This window comes from Eucyclogobius newberryi, unplaced genomic scaffold (genome assembly GCF_026437365.1).
Source record: "Eucyclogobius newberryi isolate DKJ021-1_F unplaced genomic scaffold, fEucNew1.0.hap1 SCAF_10, whole genome shotgun sequence".
NCBI lineage: Eukaryota > Metazoa > Chordata > Actinopteri > Gobiiformes > Gobiidae > Eucyclogobius > Eucyclogobius newberryi.
Window position 1 is genome coordinate 35,112,176 of NW_027315724.1, and position 24,854 is coordinate 35,137,029.

Consider the following 24,854-nt stretch of genomic DNA (forward strand, 5'->3'; position numbering starts at 1 on the left):
TAGCGCTGCTTTTTGAAACCACAACATGTCGAGAGGTGTAACTCACCAGCGTTCATCCTTTTTTTTTTTTTTTTTTTTTGTCCGAGGCAAATGTAACGTGTTAACAGGAAAACGAATGTGTGCACAATCTCCCTATAATATATACTCAAACTAATATCCAAACTAGATAACCGTTTAGGTGTTGACGCTGAAGATATTGAAATAATAACTAGTTTCATAAGGATCTTGATCTTTGTCAGACTTCGTATAAGACAATTATTGACCTTTTAATATAATCAATCTCAGTTGGGCCGCACTGCATGTTCTTTCTGCATACCGTATTTTCCAGACTATGTCGCATTTTTGGGGGAAATTTGATAAAATCCAAGACCAAGAACATCTTGAAATGCACTCTAAAATAATAACAGAGAGAACATGGTGAATAGGTGTACGTATGCTAACGCTAACACCTTTGGCTACATGACGTATGCTAACGCTAACACCTTCAGCTACATGACGTATGCTAACGCTAACACCTTCAGCTACATGACGTATGCTAACGCTAACACCTTCGGCTACATGACGTATGCTAACGCTAACACCTTCAGCTACATGACGTATGCTAACGCTAACACATTCAGCTACATGACGTATGCTAACGCTAACACCTTCAGCTACATGAGGCACAGACAGAACTGTGGTAAGTGTCTGGTATGTTAATGTAACATATGAACAGTTATTCAGATAACTATAGCATAAAGAACATGCTAACAAGTTTAGCAAAGCATCAGTTTTACCCCAAATCACTAAATCCATTGAATTCTTCTTCCTCTGTGTCACTTCTAAACAACTCCACAAAACTCCAGAGGAAGAGGAAGTGCAGATTATTCTTCTGCGTCGCTTAGAGCCTAGAGCGCGCCCTCTTGTGGTTCAGTGTGAAAATAATGAACAAAACGTTACAATAATTTGATAATCCCGCCAAACTATGAAAAAAGGTACAATTTATAGTCCGGAAACTTGGGTATATTGTTTTGTAAATTGCGGTTAGGGCCCCTGAGTAAACATCACCCTTATTTTCATTCTCAAGCTTCTTCTTTCAGCTTCTACCGCTTGTACCCGTTCGTCGCAGCTTTGGCCCTTAGGCCGGGTTATTTTCCGTTCATTATTTCTTTATGTTGTCTAAAAATAGTGCGGTGTGAAAACTGACAATCAACCCTTTTCCTTAGTTTCAATATCGAGGTTTATTGTGTACCGTTCCTTTGCGTTCTCTCATATTGCGTGTTTATAAAAATATAGGCGATGTATTCACACTGCAGTACTGTAATAACGAATTAAGTACTACAATAGCATTCTAGCTAGTGGCGTTTGATATTTGTACCTCGTCTAAAAATAGCAGTTGCTGTGAGTAAGCGCATTCTTCTCTGTGCAAATATTTGTCCCTAATTGAGGAATTATTCACAAATGTCGTGCTAAAAGTCTAATTGTTACGTTTGCCCACGAGGAGCGCGCTGCGGCCGGCGTGGAGGCAGATGGCGCATTATTAGCCGGTCTTTTTCGGGACGTGTTAAGTGGTCTGCGCTCCATACGGGTCATTATTGCCCTGCACCGAGCAAATTAGCGTCGGACCCCTGCAGCCCTCCTGTATGACCGTCCTGTGGGCCTGTTCTGCGTGTCGTGAGTTACTCCAACACGCGGCAGAAGGGAAACTGGGTCAGATATTTCATGTATTTTGGCCTCATAATTAACTTCAGTCCACAATTCTTTGTTGTTGTTGGCAGTAACTAGTAGCGATTCATCAAATAACTGCTTGTTGTGATTACGTATCTTTTCTTGGCATCACATTAGCTTCGTATTGGTCAAATTTTGTATAGCTCTAATATTCTCAATCTAAACGGATTAAGGTTTCCCGCGCCACATCTCAGCAGTCTATAGTCTCACTGCGGGACAAACACACATAAACATGTTTTCCTTAGATTTCTTTCTCCTCCCTACGGCCAAAGTGAAATCAAGTTATTACTTCTCCCCACCACTCTTTTCTTTTCTTCCCCTTCTTCCAGACGCACTGCACCGTAACCACTTTTTCCCTCTTGTGTTTCTGGGTTAGGTTTAATCTCTGTGGCCCGCCTCTTTTTTATTTGACAACTTTTCTTAATCCTTTATCCTTCACCCCCTTCTTTATTTTTTATCCCCACCATATTTCAAAAGCCCCTCATTCTTCTTTAGCGTTGGTCTCGTCAGTGAAATATTGTCGTGATGTGATGTCGTCCCTCTGTCGGTGTTTTTCTCATTATTTTTCACCGTCTTGTATTTCGCAGCGATCTCTTATTTATGATGGCTGCTGGGCTGAATTTTGGGGTTTTTGGCAGCGCTCCTCACTCTTCTGTTTCCCCTTCCCCCACACCTATGTTTTCTTCTTTTTTTGTTCTTTTTTTTGTTCATTTCCGTGTCTCGCAGTGTAGACCAAGAATCCTGCACGGCGTTTGAATGTAAAATGGTGCTGATTTTTCTGTCAACACATAAATAGCCTTTGACGTTTTCTTGTATTTTAATTTGAAGGAGGAGCAGTTGTAGCGCAGTTGGAAAAGACATTTTAACACTACTACTACTTACTGTTGTATGCAAATATAGAATATTGTTTACATTGCATTACTTGAGCCTCAACTTCCAAGGTACCGTATTTTCCGGACTATAAGAATATATAATATTGAAAAAAAACAGATGAGAGAACATGGTGAATAGGTGTACGTATGCTAACGCTAACACCTTCAACTACATGACGTATGCTAACGCTAACACCTTCAGCTACATGACGTATGCTAACGCTAACACCTTCAGCTACATGACGTATGCTAACGCTAACACCTTCAGCTACATGACGTATGCTAACGCTAACACCTTCAGCTACATGACGTATGCTAACGCTAACACCTTCAGCTACATGACGTATGCTAACGCTAACACCTTCAGCTACATGACGTATGCTAACGCTAACACCTTCAGCTACATGAGGCACAGACAGAACTGTGGTAAGTGTCTGGTATGTTAATGTAACATATGAACAGTTATTCAGATAACTATAGCATAAAGAACATGCTAACAAGTTTAGCAAAGCATCAGTTTTACCCCAAATCACTAAATCCACTGAATTCTTCTTCCTCTGTGTCACTTCTAAACAACTCCACAAACTTCAGAGGAAGAGGAAGTGCAGATTCTTCTTCTGCGTCGCTTAGAGCCTAGAGCGCCCTCTTGTGGTTGCCAGTGTGAAAATAGGTAAATAATATAACATACAAGTCGCTCCTGAAAAATGCCAAACTATGAAAAATGGTGAGACTTATAGTCCGGAAAATACGGTATTTACAAGCTATTTTCAATTTAAATTAAATTAGTTTAATGGATTGATCAAATATCAGACCAGTTATTGTTACTGGGATAATCTGAAAAACATTGGAGACGTTTTTGTCACTACACATATCCATGGGTTTAAATCTTGCAAGAAATTAGCATTGTTAGCGATTTAAAATGAAATGGTATCAAGCCATTAATAGATGCAAAATTCTTGTTGTTTTCCCGTTGCTTAAACTAAAAAGCACTTTGTCAAGATTATTGTGAGGGAAAATAAGTTGACGATTTCATCAGGGGTCAAGTGTCGCGTGTGTCGAAAGCAGAGTGAGCGGAAGGACGGAGCAGGGCCCATTAACAACGTCCTCGTGGATCTGATAGAGGATCATCGGAGGAAGAGATGAAACGCTCATTTCCCCCAATCATTTGTGGAGACACAGTGAACTTATCTCGCGCAGATGGCTCAAATTCATTTTGACCGGAGCTGATTTTCGGCTCGATATCGGATATGTGTGCCGAGTGACAAATCTGGTCAACGTCCCGAGTACTTTATAGAAGACAAAACCGCCGCGAAATCTTACTCTGTCGCATTCACCCTGACGTGTATATATATATTTAGAAACGGAAGCTCTGGACTTGACAGAAGCTTTAGCGCTGAGTATTTGGCTTGCCGTTGTGGCTCATAACTGATATTTACCGATATTTTAGATTTTTTTTAAAGTCCAAAGCAAGGTCCACAAATCTATCTTCAGAACAGCATTTATATTTTCCCTAACATAATGAATCAATCTCTGATATAAAACAATTTGTGGCCCAATTGAAGACATTTCTTGCTCTTCTATGTCCCTTTTTACTCATCCGTCCGTTCAGAAAGACAAATCCGACGCGGCGAGGACGGACCGCGAATGACGCTTCGATATCGGCCGATAACGACACTCGAACTGCGAATGAAAAATGCAAAACGTATTTCCAAATGTCGTGCTTCGATCGGTACACGGTGCTTAACGCGTCGCCCGTTGAAGTTTGCAATGTTTCTCAGTGTTCCACGTCTCATTTTCTTGTCTTTTTTTAAACCTTTCTCGCTCGTTTGATACGCTCGTCAATCCGCTCGGCCCGACAGTAATTATGAAGCTGTTGCGTTTCCATTCGAGACCCACTTCCCACTGTGACCCTCCGCGCTCCTCCGCCGTTGAAGGACTCTTTGCATCCCCGCAGTAATGTAAAGTGAAAGCAATAAACGGCAGCGCACCCGAGCAGCTGGGGTTGTCAACTCGCGAGCGCGGGTCGTCATCGTGAGATTATTACGCCGCACTCTTGTTTATCGCGCGGCGCAGTGGGCTGCGGGGAGAGATTACAACTCTCCTCATCAAAGCCAACAAGTGCAAAGGACATAAATTTAATTGTCCGTCCTTTTACTGCTTCAACAAAAGCCAGTTAGCCCGAGACGAGGCGGGAGTCCTCGTTGGGATTCTGCTGCTCGGAGAGTTGGGTTGTTGCCATTGACTTGTAATGTTGGACAGAAGTGAAGATGGATGGACGGCTGTGGGGAGGCGCGGCAGAAACGTGGCTCACAAGAGCAATGGGTCTTCCTAATCTATGTCTGCTCCTGGAAACGGCAGAGCAAGCAATACGGCTCAATTGGTATGTTGTCAGCACTCGCAGGCCTCGGTGTAAAGTTAATGTGGACCTGCTCCTGTTTGTACAACCCACATGCAGCACCTCCAATCTCCTCTGTGAACGGCAATCAATTCAGAGTGGAAGTTGTGATGGTTGTAATTGGAACGTTTTTAAGGTGCATGTGTTTATGTACGTGCTTTGTTTGTTATGTATTTGCTTTAAGATAAGATAAGATAATCCTTTAATATCCACACAAGGGGAAATTTCGTTGTTACAACGCAGTAGAAACTGGAGAAAAGGCCAGATTATAGGAAGTTTCAAAAACACTCTTAATAGAAGAACTCTTATGAACAAAAACAAAAAAACTCTTATTAACAAAACTCCTCTCATATCTTAATAGGGAATGGAGGGGGGGAAATAAAATAGATAAATAAAAATAAAAAGATAAAAATAAAAATAATGATAATAGAATAAAATAAAGTAAAAATAGCTAGCACAAGTCTAGGTAATACAATTAGCAGGTAAATAAACAGAATAAAAACAAAATAGAACACTCTTATTTACAGGTATTGCACATGGTTACATCAGTATTGCACATGTTCAGGGCAGTGTTTGTTATAAAGTCTGACAGCAGCAGGAAGGAAAGACCTGCGAAACCTCTCCTTCACACAGGAGAGATTTCGCAGGTCTTTCCTTCCTGCTGCTGCTGCTTTGCAATGTCCTTTGGCGATGCATGAAACTGTACTGTACTGAAATGCACGTGACTCTCGTTTTAGCAGTAATACAGCTAATATTCGCTCTCAAACGTTTATGCCCCTGGAGGCGTTTGAAATATGAGCTGTGAACAGTATCCGTTATCTAATTAACACATAATCTGCAAGTCAAATTTAAATGGCCATAACTGTCAGAATTTGTCTGTGGTCACTTACTCGGTCTAAGCGTTTCATCATGAATCTTAAGAGCACGTATTAACCATGTGATAACGTTGTTCCCCCAGTATTTCAAATTTGGTTTTCTGATTTTTCTATACGGTCAACTTTAGGGTCTTCGGTGCTGTTTTAAGTCCATAAATCATCACCATTTGTTTATTTCCCCTTTCAGTATGAACACAAAACCTTGCTGGTAGAAAATCGACGTTTCCAATACCGACAATATTTTGAGTTCTAAAACATGAGGTGCCAAAGTAAAGTTACTTAAAGGCACAATGGATGATTTTTCGTTGATTTGAGAACGCAGGTGGAAGTGCACATGCGCACTCCCCCGTGCGGACTGATACAACACACACGTGCGTTTGTTTATTAGCGCAACGGAGCGCATCGCATCTCTCGTCTCCCGTAGATTTCTGTCCACTTCTGCGTCAGCTCGAACTGTCTTTCTCCGTCTTCATTTTGCCCCGTACACTGAGGGAACTATATTATGATAGATCCATGCGCTTAGGCACGCGGAAACGTGGGGACGAACCGCACGCAGCTGCAGGTGAGCGGTAGGTGCGTTTTATGATTGATACGTGACAGGACAAATGATTTATCCACGCCACGAGGAAATATGATACAAAAAATTGCTGCAAAAAATCGTCCATTCCACCTTTAAGAACACGTTTTAAAGGCCAATAGCACAAATACTGCATAATAAGTGTCCGTTCAGAGAGAGTATTATCGTTACAGAATATAAAACAAAAGGCTGTTCAGTGTGCGAGAAGAAACCTGTCCTGGTTACAATTAACAGGATTAACAATTGTCCTAGAAAACATAGCCTCAAGGCGTGGCTGTAATTATTCTGTACTTCATAAGCAGTATTTTTGGGTTTGTTCTGTCAGAGTGAGAGACGAGCGCGTGTCGTCGGAGCTGTCCAACCGATGATCGTGCCCGTCAGACAATGCAAGGGCAGCGTGAATGTCGCGCGGGCGAGACGTGGTTGCCGGGTGGCTGTGTAAACGCGTCAAAACGAGATCTGATCGGGATGACGGCGAGCGCCCGGGGAACAAGGCTCGGCGTGTGCGCGGAGGCGAAGGGTGGGCCGCTGCATGTAAAGCGAGCCCTTACAGTCGCGGTCGAGGACAAAACCGTCAACCCTGCGCTCGAGTCGATACTGAAATCTGGGTTTGTTTCGCCGCCGATGGTTTTGACGCATGTTTTATCGACCGCCTTTTGTAAAACACGCGGATTATCTCTTGACCTTGTAGTTGGGTGTGATGAAGTTTGGCCGAAGGGAAAATGTGGTGCACTATTTGCGTAGGAAAGAAGCGACACTGATACGACTTTGTTTCTCAGATGCCCAGTTGGCGGTGATACAAATCCGGGTCTGGAGTCAAAGACCAAATGAAAACGGTTTTCAGTTTTGATTTCACGGAAAGACCCGACTTTTACTCGGCCTGATTCCGTCGTCCGAACTCGGCCCCAACCACATGTCTTGAATGACCCGACTGTACCCTCTTGATTAAAACGAATGTCATTGACGATTAGAGATGACTGAATCCTGATCTCGACTCAAATGTGATCAATTGCCCAGCCCTATGATTAAGTCAAAAGTATCGTGGAAATTGGGCTCGGAGGTCTTTACAATTAAATGCGTTTCAACTTCCGTCCGAATAAGTAATTTTCAATCTGCAGAGCTAGTCTCATCTTATTAGTCAGCTCGGGGCAGTGTAAAGTCAAGATAAGCCTTTATTTGTCCCACAATGGGGAAATTTCAGTGTTGCAACACAACGTAGGTACAGAAGTAAACGACAAAGAACAGATAACTATAGAAAACCTTTTTTAAAAACACTCTTAATAGAAAAGCTCCTGTCATATTCTTATTAAAAAGTAAAAAAAATAATAGCAATAGTAACACTCTTATTTACAGCAGTTATTTGGCCGGAGAATATTTCACCAATATAATTGACATTGTCAAGAGTATTGCACATGATTGACAGTATTGCACATGATTATGACAGTATTGTACATGATTATGACAGTATTGCACATGATTATGACAGTTTTGCACATGACAGTATTGTACATGATTATGACAGTATTGTACATGATTATAACAGTATTGTACATGATTATGACAGTATTGCACATAATTATGACAGTATTGCACATGATTATGACAGTATTGCACATGATTATGACAGTATTGTACATGGTTATGACAGTATTGCACATAATTATGACAGTATTGCACATGACAGTATTGTACATGATTATGACAGTATTGTACATGATTATAACAGTATTGTACATGATTATGACAGTATTGCACATGATTATGACAGTATTGCACATGATTATGACAGTATTGTACATGGTTATGACAGTATTGCACATAATTATGACAGTATTGCACATGACAGTATTGTACATGATTATGACAGTATTGTACATGATTATAACAGTATTGTACATGATTATGACAGTATTGCACATGATTATGACAGTTTTGCACATGACAGTATTGTACATGATTATGACAGTATTGTACATGATTATGACAGTATTGCACATAATTATGACAGTATTGCACATGATTATGACAGTATTGCACATGATTATGACAGTATTGTACATGGTTATGACAGTATTGCACATAATTATGACAGTATTGCACATGATTATGACAGTATTGCACATGATTATGACAATATTGTACATGATTATGACAGTATTGTACATGATAATGACGGTATTACACATCATTATGTCAGTATTGCACATGATTATATCAGTATTGTACATGATTATGACAGTATTGTACATGATTGTCAGTATTTTACATGATTGACAGTATTGTACATGATTATGACAATATTGCACATGATTATGTCAGTATTACACATGATTATGACAGTATTACACATAATTATGACAGTATTGCACATGATTATGACAGTATTGTACATGATTATGACAGTTTTGCACATGATTATGACAGTATTGCACATGATTATGACAGTTTTGCACATGATTATGACAGTATTGCACATGATTATGACAGTATTGCACATGATTATGACAGTATTGTACATGATTATGACAGTATTGTACATGATAATGAGTCTTACACATGATTATGTCAGTATTGCACATGATTATGGCAGTATTGTAAATGATTGACAGTATTGTACATGATTATGTCAGTATTTTACATGAATGACAGTATTGTACATGATTATGACAGTATTGTACATGATTATGACAGTATTTTACATGATTGTGACAGTATTGTACATGATTATGACAGTATTGTACATGATTGTCAGTATTGTACATGATTATGACAGTATTGTACATGATTATGAAAGTATTGCACATTATTATGACAGTATTGTACATGATTATGACAGTATTGCACATGATTATGTCAGTATTTTACATGATTGACAGTATTACACATGATTATGTCAGTATTACACATGATTATGTCAGTATTGCACATGAGTATGTCCGTATTGCTCATGATTATGTCAGTATTGCACATGATTATGTCAGTATTACTCATGATTATGTCAGTATTGCACATGATTATGTCAGTATTGCACATGATTATGTCAGTATTGCACATGGGTATGACGGTATACACTTAATTAACCTAAATAAAACGGGATCAAATAGTTTATTGAGAATGATTAGTGTATTAAGTAGTTGCTAAACCATTTTTACAGTATGATTCAAGATTTGTTCATGCTTTATTACGGCAGTTAAAAGTGTAGTTATAATCACTGTATAGTTAAGAAGCTCCGCCCGCCTGTGAGTGCAGTCTAATCAGCCCAGTGAACGTCTGGCCTGTGCTTACATAATGCTACAGTAGGGCACCTCCCCTCTCCGCACTGAGCTGCCGTCGCCGAGGTTACCAACAGGTCGGCCACCAGTGCGATGAGGATAAATGAGCTCCCATCAGCCCCTAGGGCACTCCGCCGCTCTCCTTCTCGTTCTCCTCTCTCCCTCCGTCGTTCTCAGGTGCCGCTTGAGTCCTCGGAGCACACGACTTAACACTTTGAAGGCGTATTTCACAGCCCGGCGTTGTACACAGCCCCGGAGGATTCGTTTGAGCTGTTACGGCGGAATTCAACACCGTTTGCCAGGACTGTGTCACGACTGGATTGTACGGTGGAAACGAATAGAATCGGAATTCCGTACGTGGAGAAACTTGGATTATCGCAGAATATTGTCAAATGAAAACCACTCAGACACATGTTAAGATTTTTGTTTATTTAGTTGGAGGTTATGTATGACGATTTTTTAAGTTTTACTGGACAAATACTGACAGAAATAGCGTTTTTCATTTTATCCACAGATATTACATACTCTATCACAAACTATACTTTTTATGAAGCTGAAATACAATGTTGATGCTGAAAAACTGTACATTTTGTTATAAAAAAGCAAACCTAAAGACCTGAAACATCCCTCAAATGCATTTAAAGATGTTTCGCTTGCATGTTGGTCTAGTTTTGACCGGTAGAATATGGATCTATACTCACCTCGCGCTTTCTAGGTATTTAATTCAAGTTTTAATGTGCAAAACTAAGACCTTGAATAAAAATACTTACATCGACTGCGTGTGAAGTTGATATCTTATGCTGATAAAAGATATCCTCCCTCTGCTTTTAATCCATCAATCCGTAGCACTACAGAAAATAGCTGGAGGATTTGGACTCACACATTTAACCCTTGTGGGCCCTGATGAAAGATTAGCCTCATCACTGCATACGGTGTAGAATGTACTGCATACTAGAAGTCAGTTTACTTGCTTGAATCAGCGTCAGTCATTTTCCAATTGTTGATGAATAATGTTTAAGATTTAGTTTGAATCTACAGTTTTTTTTACATTGACATGAGCTAAAACCCCGAGTCGGACGATCCGCGCGCCTGTTACTAACACGACAGCAGCTTGTCCAAACAACTCCGCACTCGTACTTCTCTCCGGAGTTTGGGGACGCGAGTAAGATCTCCTTTTAAACAGTCTTGCCGTGTCACTCGGGAAAGTGTTGTAGCTCCATCATCCTAATGATCATCTTCTCCGACATCGCATGCATCACGCCCCCGCTCTCATTAAATGTACTGTAGTCTCCGCTTCACTCACTCTTCAGTCATTTCTGTCCATCTGTCTCCAGACGCCGAGCACTTGCCACTAAAAGCATGGTAATTAGGTGTCGCCGGAGTTTCGTTGGCTCTCTCGACACAAATGGGGAGACGCCGGGGTCAACGGACAAGAAAGTCTCCAAATGTACCTCTGTATACTTTAAACGTGGATGTTCTATTCGTTGAGATTACTTAAAGGTGCTCTATTCGTTGAGATTACTTAAAGGTGCTCTAAGTAACTGTTCTGGTGAAAGCTAGCTTGTCTTGATGGAGATAGCCAGGCCAATAAAAAGCAAAAACGACATACTTTGTATGTGTAATGTGTTGATCAACTTCAAACGTTTTTTAAAACAAAAATTCATTGAAACCCTGATTCAATTTTAGATGGTATTTTATTTTGTCAATTTGTATTTATTTCATTCATTCATTCAATTTCTACCGCTTGTTCCCATTAGGGGTCGCGGGTGACTGGGGCCTATCCCAGTAATATTTATTTTATTTATTTTATTTATTTTATTTATTTTATTTATTTTATTTATTTTATTTATTTTATTTATTTTATTTATTTTATTTTTATTCATTTTATTTTTTATTTATTTTATTTTATTTTCATTAATTTATTTTCATTAATTTATTTTATTGTTATCCCAGGCAAAACAATAACATTTCCTCGGAGATGGCCCCACCAGAAATATTTTACTTTATTTCATGAGCTTCCCGAGTTAAGATGGAGCCGTTTCTGGCTTGTTTTAATACATAATTTATTTTTTGGGCAAGACAAATTATCCGTCAATGTTGTTTTTTTCCCTCCTATTTCAACATTAATTATGTTGAAACATAATGTACACAATTAACCCAGTCAAGGCAAGTCAACTCCTAATGAATAAACCCCATTATTGTTATTTAAAAATGACTTCAAATCCGGGCAAAGCAATAACATCTCCATGTAGACAAACAAGTAGCAGACTTTTCACCTGGAACGTTACATAATGCAATGTTTTTTGACACCGCGCTCCCTGTAGTAAAGCAGCGTGGTCCATAACATTTGCTCCAGACAGATACAAGTTTTGGCATCACTTGTTCGACACATCCTGAGCAGATGGCAGTTATGTGCAGTTATTTTGATGCGTGTCCATGTTTTGTTCTCACAGTTTGTTCTTTTTGTTTTTTGGTACAGGATGACGGAGACGCGGAGGACGATATGACCATGAGAGAGGTGAGGTTTTCCACTTCAAACACAGATATTGAAACACCCACAGACTCCGCTGCATCTGGATTCAGGGGCCGCGGCGGTTTATTTTAGGAGCCGGGGAATGTACAACAAAAAGACTAGAGTTGTTCCACCACTCGACACACAGAAGATACACAGTTCACAGTAACTTTAGAGAACTACTTCAGGAAACGCGTACTAAAATGGTATGTTTAATAAAATAATCATATAATTGAAAGGTGCACTGTGGAAATGTGTATCCATGAGACATTGTTCGCCTTGAATAAATGGAGCAGATTTTATTTTGCAAATGAAGAGTTGATTTGCAAAAACTGTCAACTTTTTTTGACTTCATGAGCAAATTCCTTGAAATTATAACTTTTTTTAACTTTTTTTTTTCCATCTGTTTTTGCAAATTAAAATGATTTAAAATGATAATTCTTAACAGTTTTGGTTTGAACCCCAAACATAACCTTCAGTAAAACTACTTGCAACAACTGACTCTTGTGTTGACTGAATTTAACTTTATATACAACACTTTTTGTACTTAGAACTATTAAAATGATCTGTATTTACTGACAATAAGAGTGTGTGGGGGGGAAGCCTGTTGCACAACTGAAGCTTTCTGAGACCCTTTCCTTCCGCTGACATCATCACCCCGTGACTGACGGCTCTCAATATTTCCAGTGCGACAGATTAGCCGGCGGTCTCATATTTTTGGATTTCGCATCATTCATAATTCATCCATCAACAGCACTTCTCATTTCCGCTCTGTCAGCCCCGCTCTCCCCCTTCTCCTCACCCGACACTAGCTTCTCCCCCGTTCTTACTTACTCCAAAGAATAAAACCGTTTCAAAACGTTGTCTTGCAGCGATATTATGTAAAGCCAATGAAAATGTGCTTAAACAGAAAGGGAACTGTCTGTCAAATGAATCACAAAAGTGCAGAAATATCACCTTACACCATTTAAATAACAGTTTACAAAATAACCTTAATCTGCTCTTTTTGTAGCATTTCTTACTACCGTATTTTCCAGATTATAAGTCGCACTGGAGTATAAATCACGTTATTTGGGAAAATGTATTCTATAAACTCCAAGAACCGACATTTCATCTTGAAATGCAATTTAAAACAATAATAGATTAACAAACATGGTGAATAGGTGTACGTATGCTAACGCTAACACCTTCAGCTACATGACGTAGCTACATGCCGTATGCTAACGCTAACGCTAACACCTTCAGCTACATGACGTATGCTAACGCTAACACCTTCAGCTACATGACGTATGCTACATGACGTATGCTAACGCTGACACCTTCAGCTACATGACGTATGCTAACGCTAACACCTTCAGCTACATGACGTATGCTAACGTTAACACCTTCAGCTACATGACGTATGCTACATGACGTATGCTAACGCTGACACCTTCAGCTACATGACGTATGCTAACGCTAACACCTTCAGCTACATGACGTATGCTAACGCTAACACCTTCAGCTACATGACGTATGCTAACGCTAACACCTTCAGCTACATGACGTATGCTAACGCTAACACCTTCAGCTACATGACGTATGCTACATGACGTATGTTAACGCTGACACCTTCAGCTACATGACGTATGCTAACGCTAACACCTTCAGCTACATGACGTATGCTAACGCTAACACCTTCAGCTACATGACGTATGCTAACGCTAACACCTTCAGCTACATGACGTATGCTACATGACGTATGCTAACGCTGACACCTTCAGCTACATGACGTATGCTAACGCTAACACCTTCAGCTACATGACGTATGCTAACGCTAACACCTTCAGCTACATGACGTATGCTAACGCTAACACCTTCAGCTACATGACGTATGCTAACACTAACACCTTCAGCTACATGACGAATGCTAACGCTAACACCTTCAGCTACATGACGTATGCTAACGCTAACACCTTCAGCTACATGAGGCACAGACAGAACTGTGGTAAGTGTCTGGTATGTTAACGTAACATATGAACAGTTATTCAGATAACTATAGCATAAAGAACATGCTAACAAGTTTACCAAAGCATCAGTATTAAGCCTCGTACAAACCGCTGCGGCGGAATCGCCTAACCCCTAACCCTAACCCTTCTAATAATATCCATTGCTCTTATTCTTCTTAATTGTTTCTATATTTTTCCACCTCCAGATTGCCGAGTGGGAGGAGATGCAGCTCGACGAGCAGGTCGACTTCACCAACTGCAAGATCGACCCGGCCCCGTTCCAGCTGGTGGAGCGCACGTCTCTGCATAAGGTCGGCTTGGAAACACATCGTTAAACCTACAAACATCTGTAGATCTGCTTCCCGACCCCATAACAGCTGTTAGAGGTCTACGTCGGTGCTTTTCAAACGGCTCATTTTGGTTACCTTTGTTATTGGAAGAGCTAAACAATTTTATTCACTTCTGTGTTGTATCGTGTATTGTGTATTGACTTGGTCTGGACCTGGTTTCCACATTGCGTTCCATAATTCCATGCTGCAGGTATTTGCTAATGCAATCATTGAAATGGCAACAAAAGAAATACTGACAGAAAAGTGTTGTTTTTCAAATGATTTTTTTGAAATCGGCTCATTCTAAATTAGCCTTGATTTAGTCTGATTTCTTTGTCTCTGTTCGGTTTTTATTTGGACAGTTCGACTTTTACATTCAGGCATGATCTTTAATTTAGTTTTAATATTACAGAAAGGATTGAGTCCAAAGTACATTTGAACATCACATTCATTTTCCTTGCTTTACGGCCATTTTTGTTCTGTTTTTGGCCTTTGTCCAGTCTGGATTTGGCCTCGTCTTGGCTAAACAAACAAAAGCTAGCATTTTGAGAGAAAGAACTTGTATTGCAACGTTGCATTTCCAAGAAGTCGCACTTTAAAAATTATTCTAGTCCTCAAATCCTTTCAGCCCAAGCTTCAAAACGCTGCTTCGTTCTTACAGCTCCTCACAACTCCCCAAAACACACAACGCTTCCTACAGACAAACACAAAGGGACCTAAAGGTTCAATGGCCCCGGCCGCGCTCATTTTCTATAAAGACTGCAATCACGTGTAAGAATATGTATTAATTGTACATGCGGTGCTCTTTAAAGAACCCGGCATGTCACAGTGAAAGACTAATGCCTCTAATGGCTTGGCATTTAGTGTAATAGTATACTTTAAAGGGCAAGTCTCGCTGGGAATAACCCTATTTCCTTGCGTTTTTGTCCCCCGTCCGTGTGATGGATCAAGGGAGGCGTCGAGAGCCTGAGATCGCCGCGCGCTCGATTTAGATTAGTCGCCGCGGCGCCCTCCTAAACACATCTCTCCGTTCCGCTCGGAGGAAGCCCTGATTGTCGTGCCTTTTCCCCCAACAGCTGCGTCTCACCTATTGTTCTTCGTTTGCACCGCTCGGTCTTCTCTTCTCTCTCTCTTAAAACATTTAAGAGCGGAATCCTGCGCCGATCCGTCTCCGCTCCCCGACGATTGGCAACGCCGCGCGCCATCTCCCGCAGCATATTAAACAGTGGGAAAAACAACAACAGCGACACACACAAAAAAAACAACAACGACCTGCCGGCGCTGGTCTGTGTGATGGCGCGCTCCCCACCGCCTCCGGCCCAAAGACGTCTGTCCAAATCTGGTCGATCAATTCGCGCTGGAGGTGGTTTTTTTGTTGTTTTTGACCGGCCTCATCGTAGCGGACAGAATACCGGCGTCGTTTTACTCCTCTCGACGCTTTGAAGACGCCGTCTCAAAGAGGAAAGGGCCAAAGACTAAAGAGATCAGCTGGAAACCGCCGATGTCGCGCTTTCGTTGCGATGAGAAAACGTGAAGGCGAAACCCATTTGCTCGTAGATGGAAGATGTATGACCTCAGATGCATCGTTTACCCTCGAACCAGCTCAAGTTGTAATGGTTTCGCTTAGGGCTGGGTATTGTCGTAATACAGGGTCCACGGTATGTATCCGGATACTCTGAACGTGTCCTGATACATCCTGAGAAAGCAGTGTTCAACGTTTACTCTACATTGGGACTTCATGCTCGCAGTGTCCTTCAGAATACACTCGTTCTTCATTGTTTCACTCACAAGTATCATGATTATATACAAGTATCGGTGAATGTGTTGTCGGTCACGATGTATCATGATATCGATATGTTGGCGTAGTTCAGCCCTAGTTTAGCGTTAAAGGTTTACAGTGTAACGTTTCTGGTGGAGAGTACACACAAACCAGCTCCACTACGAGCTTTTTATCACTTTTATTCACTTTTATCTAATGATTATTCACGATTATTGCGACTGTCATTCCCGTGTTTCTGTTCCTCCAGTTTGTGATCGGCTTTACCAAATTCAACTGTCTGAAAGAAAAGTGGGAAAAACCAGTTACTTATATTGAACAAAAATGCTTCTAAAATAGTCACATTTATTATTTTTTGGTTCCTATGATTAAATTGTGACCTGAATAATCACGATTATCAATGATGACCTCGACAATCCTAGCGTTCTAGATCATGGACACGTGAAAATATCGGCGAGTACATTGCTGCGTGTGCAAATGCAAAAATACAGAAGTATGTACTGGACAGAGTCGAGTATATTGTCCTGTCCCTCACCTCCTTCGCCTCGCCTCCTTCGCCTCGCCTCCTTCGCCTCGCCTCCTTCGCCTCACCACCTTCGCCTCACCTCCTTCGCCTCACCACCTTCGCCTCACCTCCTTCGCCTCAGCACCTTCGCCTCACCTCCTTCGCCTCGCCACCTTCGCCTCGCCTCCTTCGCCTCGCCTCCTTCGCCTCGCCTCCTTCGCCTCGCCTCCTTCGCCTCGCCTCCTTCGCCTCACCACCTTCGCCTCACCTCCTTCGCCTCAGCACCTTCGCCTCACCTCCTTCGCCTCGCCACCTTCGCCTCACCTCCTTCGCCTCGCCTCCTTCGCCTCACCTCCTTCGCCTCACCTCCTTCGCCTCAGCACCTTCGCCTCGCCACCTTCGCCTCACCTCCTTCGCCTCACCTCCTTCGCCTCACCTCCTTCGCCTCACCTCCTTCGCCTCAGCACCTTCGCCTCGCCACCTTCGCCTCGCCACCTTCGCCTCACCTCCTTCGCCCTCACCACCTTTGCCTCACCTCCTTCGCTTCACCTCCTTCACCTTGCCCTGCCTCCTTCGCCTCACCTTTTTCGCCTCGCCTCCTTCATCTTGCCCTGCCTCCTTCGCCTCACCTCCTTCGCCTCGCCTCCTTCGCCTCACCACCTTCGCCTCACCTCCTTCGCCTCAGCACCTTCGCCTCACCTCCTTCGCCTCAGCACCTTCGCCTCACCTCCTTCGCCTCGCCACCTTCGCCTCACCTCCTTCGCCTCACCTCCTTCGCCTCACCTCCTTCGCCTCAGCACCTTCGCCTCACCTCCTTCGCCTCACCTCCTTCGCCTCAGCACCTTCGCCTCACCTCCTTCGCCTCAGCACCTTCGCCTCGCCACCTTCGCCTCACCTCCTTCGCCTCACCTCCTTCGCCTCACCTCCTTCGCCTCAGCACCTTCGCCTCGCCACCTTCGCCTCGCCACCTTCGCCTCACCTCCTTCGCCCTCACCACCTTTGCCTCACCTCCTTCGCTTCACCTCCTTCAACTTGCCCTGCCTCCTTCGCCTCACCTTTTTCGCCTCGCCTCCTTCATCTTGCCCTGCCTCCTTCGCCTCACCTTTTTCGCCTCGCCTCCTTCATCTTGCCCTGCCTCCTTCGCCTCACCTCCTTCGCCTCGCCTCCTTCGCCTCACCACCTTCGCCTCACCTCCTTCGCCTCAGCACCTTCGCCTCACCTCCTTCGCCTCAGCACCTTCGCCTCACCTCCTTCGCCTCGCCACCTTCGCCTCACCTCCTTCGCCTCACCTCCTTCGCCTCACCTCCTTCGCCTCAGCACCTTCGCCTCACCTCCTTCGCCTCACCTCCTTCGCCTCAGCACCTTCGCCTCACCTCCTTCGCCTCAGCACCTTCGCCTCACCTCCTTCGCCTCGCCACCTTCGCCTCACCTCCTTCGCCTCACCTCCTTCGCCTCACCTCCTTCGCCTCAGCACCTTCGCCTCGCCACCTTCGCCTCGCCACCTTCGCCTCACCTCCTTCGCCCTCACCACCTTTGCCTCACCTCCTTCGCTTCACCTCCTTCAACTTGCCCTGCCTCCTTCGCCTCACCTTTTTCGCCTCGCCTCCTTCATCTTGCCCTGCCTCCTTCGCCTCACCTTTTTCGCCTCGCCTCCTTTCAACGATCATTGCGTGCAGCCGCGTTGTTCTCGGTCGGCCTTCGGTAGTGCTTTTGTCGTTTTGCCAATTAATCGGTCGGTAATTATCGTTATCAAAAAGGCAGGTTAAATCATCTCGCGGCCACGAGCAGCCCTGCTTTTCCTCTGGCGCGTCCACTTTTTACCGCTTTAAGTCCGAACACGTAACGCCCGTCGTGTTTGCGGTCACATCTCTCTCTCGGATTCCTCAGGAGCACTCCGGGCCTAATCGCTTACGTCGTCATCCTCCCGGGCTCTCGTTCTTTGCCACTCCGGGATCAATTTCGCATGTCCCCGAAGGCCATTTTAGCCGAGCACAGAGTCCCATTAAAGTCTAAAAGCCCCCGCAACAAAAAGTCAACCTGGCATCAAATCTTCATCAAACCTTTGCTATCTCGTGCTTTGCTGTTAGATGGACTCAAAAGCGGGGCGCAGTGGAGAAAGAGGCAGTGGAATGAAAGTTTAATGGCCTGTGTGGGTGGAAAGGCATCCATTGCATCAGGAAACGCATCGTCCAATAACAGGAGGGCCTGAGATTCGAGAACGGCAAGCAGAGGAAAGCTGAGAGTGATGTAACTTGATTTTGTGTGTTTTCGGTGCAGAAACGCACCATTTTCTCTCGTCTCTTTTCACCAGCTTGTCCAAAAACCTCCCGACGGAAACATCATCTGCATCATATTAGGCCATTTCTTTGTGGCTATATCAGAATTTTAGCAACCAATATCCAAACTTTTGGTCCTGTTGTTTTTATGATATCAAAAATGTAAATGTCGACCAAGGAATAACCTCAAAACAGATTTGAAACCACAAAGATGCCAAAAAACTAAACTTTTAGACCATATGTCACCTCAGGACAATAGAAACATTTCATAAACAATGGACAAAATGGAACAATTATTCAGTCCTTGATATGCTCTAATTCCTAGTTCCTATTTTGATTTCTTCTTCAGATGCCACGGCCTTTATATTTTGGGGGAGGAGTTGTTTTTTGTGCTTTTTTTTTTTTTTTCTCTTTCCGTTTTATCAATCTATGTTACAATAAAAAAGAAAATAGGGGGAGAGTCATTTTCAACACAAAATAATAATACTATCTTTATTGTTCTATTTGGTCATGTAACGGTCCAGATAAAGCTAAAGCTCATCCAAAAACTGTTCAGGGAAGGTCAACGTTAATTTTTTCAACATTGATATTTCCAATAAGTATCAACCTTTGATCTTAGTTTTGGTCTCACTTATGATCTGGTTTTTAATTCTTTTCACAAGCCTATATTCCACAGATGTTGGCCCTTATCATCATCATTTGTTACGGATTGGCTCCACAAATTTGCCATTATTCTTCTGATTATTAATTATTAATACATTTTGACTGGAATGATGTCACTTCCTGTCATTTTCCACAGATTTTTCAAACTTTTCTCCACAAATACCTACTTGATTGGTGTAATTGATTGGTGTATACTTTCATTCATATGTACGACAGGTATAAATACACAAAATAAAGTCAAAATTAGAAAATCGTGAAAACCTGTCATAGGCACTTTAAAGTCCAACAATCACAACTTTGGGGTCGATTCATCAATTTTCTGAAGCTAATGTGAAAAAATAAATTCACGTTTGGTCATTTATGCCGAAGACGTTTCACTTTGTGCCGGTTTTTATTTTGCGTGGAAAGGTCCAACAATGACAGAATATTAAGCATAAACCAGCACAACAAATCTGCTTTCTCACAGTTCATTTTCTGACCCGTCTCTAGCTCGTTTTCTTTCTTTTGTTGTGAAACTATAAGGATTCGAAGATGTTGCGATGCCACGTACGCCCAACGCCGGGAGCGCGGCGTTGACTTTCTCCCCTGTCCGTCATGTCTGACCTGTTTTCGACCCCCATTTGTGAAGCAGCTGTACCGGGTTAATGTGGGACAGCGGCGGTCAAAGTGTTTGCATTGCAGCTGGGCAAAGTAAACAGGCTTCGGCTCACGGCAGCTCACAAACAAACAAACAAACAAACCTGTAAAAGCAGAGGGTTTTTTAATACGCTTGTAATGACGATTTTGTTCATCACAGTCGGTTCAGCGCCATTTGAATGCAATAGTGCTAATGGCCAGATTCAAAGGCTTAAAAGGATCCTGAGCCACATTTCCCAAAGTGATTTCCCATTAAACAGAATAAGAAAAGCCCAGTGTGTAAATGAAACCGCAACAATCAGACCGTTAAACTCTTGGTGCTGAGGCATTCTTAACTTGGTTTGTACATTCAATTAACTTCCTACATTTTTTTTTTTTAAACTATGAAATGCAGTTAAAGGTGGCCGAGGATCCGCCGCACACTTGTCTCCATGGAGATGCTCTGTATGGCATTACATGTCTGTGCGTCTGTTTGGTTTCTGTTGCTTTTATTGGTGAAACATTTTGAAAGGCACTCGTCCTTACTGTGAGCGCAATCACATGTTTAAAGATAGTAATACACTTTTTTACTTTTGATTGATATTCCAAAACAAAAAATGAGCCATTCAATGATGGTTAGCTCAATGTTGCTCAATTGTTTATTTTATGGACAGGACAGTGTAGCCTGGACATGACAGTGAAGCCTGGACAGGACAGCGTAGCCCGGACAGGACAGCGTAGCGTGGACAGGACAGTGAAGCCTGGACAGGACAGCGTAGCCCGGACAGGACAGCGTAGCCCGGACAGGACAGCGTAGCGTGGACAGGACAGCGTAGCCCGGACAGGACAGCGTAGCCCGGACAGGACAGTGTAGCGTGGACAGGACAGTGAAGCCTGGACAGGACAGCGTGGCGCGGACAGGACAGTGAAGACAGTGTAAAACCGTTAGTGCCGGTTCCACATGTACATTCATCTTGAAGAATCTTAAATGTGCGACGATTATATTTCGGTTATTCATTACGATGCATTCACACTTTCTTTTTTACCCTTCTTTTCTCCAGACGCACACCATTTTCTCGCTGCTGGGCCTGGACCACGCCTACGTCACCAGCATCGGGCGCCTCATCGGAGTGGTGTCTCTCAAAGAGGTACAATAACTCTTGTCAAATCCTCAGGAACCAGCGGCTCGCGTTGTCGCCGCTTTGGTAACTGTAAAACGACAGGCGCATACATCATCAGCGCACAATACGCCGACAAAGACATTTTTCGGGGGGGTTGACAGTTCCGCTCCCGCCCCTCAGACACTTGTGTACCGAGACAGACAATAGGCTGCCTAATACTGCTGTCTCCTCACTATTGTGTCGCCAGAGCAAAGGCGGCGAGCAAACCACTGCAAACGGCTCGGCGCTTATGAAGGAGACGGGCAAATCATCCGTCCGTGACATTTAGACATCTTTTGTTCGGCCCAAATAAAAAGCCGGTCCTCACCCGGCGTCGGCCTGTCACGCAAACACCGTGTTACAGCGGGTTTGGAGTCAAATGGCATCATCGTGCGGCGCAGAAATCCCCAAACATTGCACATGTTCGGCACGTATACAGTAAATATGGAAAATTAGACGTGTGTTGGATATGCAAATAATATACTGAAGGGATTTTGGGGCTTATTTAGTACTAAACTAGATCTTACTGAAAATGTAGCTTATTTTTATTACGTTTGAGTGAAAAACTTCAAAAATCATTTAAAAAAACATACATCAAAAAATCATACATGTCAAATGATGATTTCTATTGTACATTGGCTTTTTTATTACAATTTTAAGCGTATGGAGGTGGAAATGTGGTGACTGAAGGCTTTTATTGAGAATATTTATGAATAAAGTGTATTATTGATGAAAAGTTGAAATAGTACTAATAGTACTATTTAGTATTTAGTACTAGTAATAGTATTACATTTTTGCCTCCCTATTTGTTTAAAACGAATGCAAAAAGTCCCTTTATTTAAGAGTCTGTATAGTCCATACAGTTATTTTTATATGACATCACAGCCCTGGTCCCACATTTACATTTATGAATGCAAATGTGATAACGACAAAACTCAGATTGGACACTTCTGTTGTTCCCAGGTGAAAATTGAATATGTTTTATGTTTCGGACCACAAACAAAGCCCTGTAGTGTCCCACATAAATGGTCAAAATACACAATAAAGACACACTACAGATTCTTCAATTTCTTAGAATGTTGGAAAATCATTAGTTCATTTTTGGTCCAGCCTTTCCCAGAACTGACATTTATAACCCAATTGTACCACTTTTGAATCCACAAACTCTCTTCAGACGCTGTAGAGGCAGAAAGCTGCATAAGTGCCCCATAATTCAGTCTAGTCTTGCTTTGAGATTCTTTTTGTTTTTTAATAACTGGCTTATTTACAACGCTGACTCCGCTGCTCTGACTGAGACGTGTTGACAATCCTTTATAATGACCACAGGAAATGCACAGGGATTTATTACCCGGTGTTAAGCTGTTGTTCCTCTTCCCCGGCCAATTAAGTGTTTGCAAAATGCCCCGCCCGCCACCGGCTGACAGCAGGTACCGGCCTGGGAAAGTGCACGGTTGGATGTTTCCCAAAATAAGCTGCGTTACAGACCTGGGTCCTGACAACTCGCAGCATTTATGATGTGTATTAGTCATTGGCAAACAAACGAATCATTTAACCATCATTTACGAGGGTTTTGGGGGTAGTTAATGTCAATGATTAGTTTATTTTTGTTAATTGATTAGTTATTTATTACTAGATATTCATAAAAATTTAGTATTAATGCCTTACTGGTGTTGTTTTTGTTATTTTTAAGCCGATATTTGTACTTAGGATCCCTACACTGTATAAAAACTTTACTTTTTACATTTTATTTATTCATTTCATTTTCTACCGTTAGTTTTTACTTAAAGGGACACAAAACCGAAACATGACACGCAATTGAATATTTCAGCATCTACCCACTGATGCTTAAGGACTGGGCCAACATCATAAGCAACATTCACAATATGGAGGAAAAATCACTTTGAAAAGGACCGACATTGGGCTGAATCTACTTCAATATAGTTTTTCTTTGGATGCCACCGCTTCCTTATTTTCACATTTTAGTTTTTTTACTTATGTTGTTGCTCTCCGTCTCCGGCCCAGTTTAGTTTTTGTTGTTTTATGGGGGTTTTTAAATAGCGAAATGTTACACGGTGGAGCTTTAATTACTGTCTTTACACATAATATTCTAAAGCTCACAGCCCAGTGTAAAGCCCGACTGCTAAAAATGGTAATAACGGCAGAAAAACCTGTACAAAAACAGCCCCTTCAATCCTTAAAAAAAGAATATTTTAACATCTAAACATAATAATAATAATAGTCCTAATTTAGTCCATTTTCAAATCGCGTGCAAAGGTCATTTCATTACCCTGTTATTTTATTCTAATTTAATTTTTTGTCTATTCTTTGGAAATACCAGAATCTGCATGATGTAATGTTTTATTACTCCAATTAACTCAAATCTTGAATAATATTTTAAATATGCTTTACATTTAAATTGTTATTCAGTACTTTTTACGCTAACTTGAGTTATTATTTGGGCCACTATTTGTTACTTACTAGTAATATCATTTTACTAGTTACTTTACTTTACTAAAATACATGTTTTGGCTACTCTACCCACCAGTGTTTTCTGTGAATAATGTCCACTTTGACACGGTGTCATAAAAAAATCATGCAAAACTTTTACAACATGAGATTTTCTAGATGCATGTTCCCACTCTTCATCCGCCAAAACAAAATCTCATTAAAAACAACCAATTTTCTCATCTTCGCAGCTCCGCAAAGCCATCGAGGGCTCCGTGACGGTGAAGGGGGTGAAGGTGCGCCCCCCGCTGGCCAGTTTCCGGGACAGCGGCACCACCAGCAGCAGCGAGAACGAGGCCACGGAGCTCCACAAACTCTGGGACCGCCACAAGAACCTGTCCCTGCCTCGCGAGCACACGGCCTCCTCCGACGAGACGGACGAAAAATCACACTAAAGGACAAACGGAGGGAGGACGGAGGGAGGACGGAGGGAGGACGGAGGGAGGTTTCCCGATCTCCCAAAGCCATGGACATGCGAAGTTCCTCAGGGCAGGATCTACTTTTAATCCTACGAATTTCTCCAGCTACTTCCGCCTGTTCATTCTTTCCGAACTCGTCTCTTTGCTCCTTCTGAAAAGACCAAGATGCTCCATCTCCTCGTTCTTCCTGCCCCGCCGTCGTAGACTGTGGTCGGAGCTTCCGGAGGTTTCCCAAGTGACTTCAAGAAGGGATATTTTTACTGTGGGACTTTGTACTTCGACGAGCCGCTTTGATCAAGTCTGCGAAAAAGTCTTCCATTTTAAATATGCGCGCGTGTGATTGAAGTCGCACGTTTGTCCGAGGAACGTGTGGAACTACTTTTCCATGTATTTTGTATTCTCTTTTA

The 24,854-nt window shown here is 42.4% G+C and overlaps 1 protein-coding gene across 4 annotated transcripts in view; it reads left to right on the forward strand.

The window, feature by feature from the left end:
• The window catches only part of clcn2c (chloride channel 2c), a 197,781-nt gene extending 173,318 nt beyond the window's left edge, over positions 1-24,463 (forward strand). For all 4 annotated transcript variants that reach the window (XM_072455762.1, XM_072455779.1, XM_072455771.1 and 1 more), the window contains 4 exons: positions 12,178-12,216; positions 14,405-14,509; positions 21,425-21,511; positions 24,220-24,463. In XM_072455762.1, the coding sequence (XP_072311863.1) occupies positions 12,178-12,216; positions 14,405-14,509; positions 21,425-21,511; positions 24,220-24,423 (435 nt within the window). In that variant the 3' untranslated portion in view covers positions 24,424-24,463. The remainder of the gene's footprint in view (positions 1-12,177; positions 12,217-14,404; positions 14,510-21,424; positions 21,512-24,219) is intronic.
• The last annotated feature ends 391 nt before the right edge of the window (positions 24,464-24,854 follow it).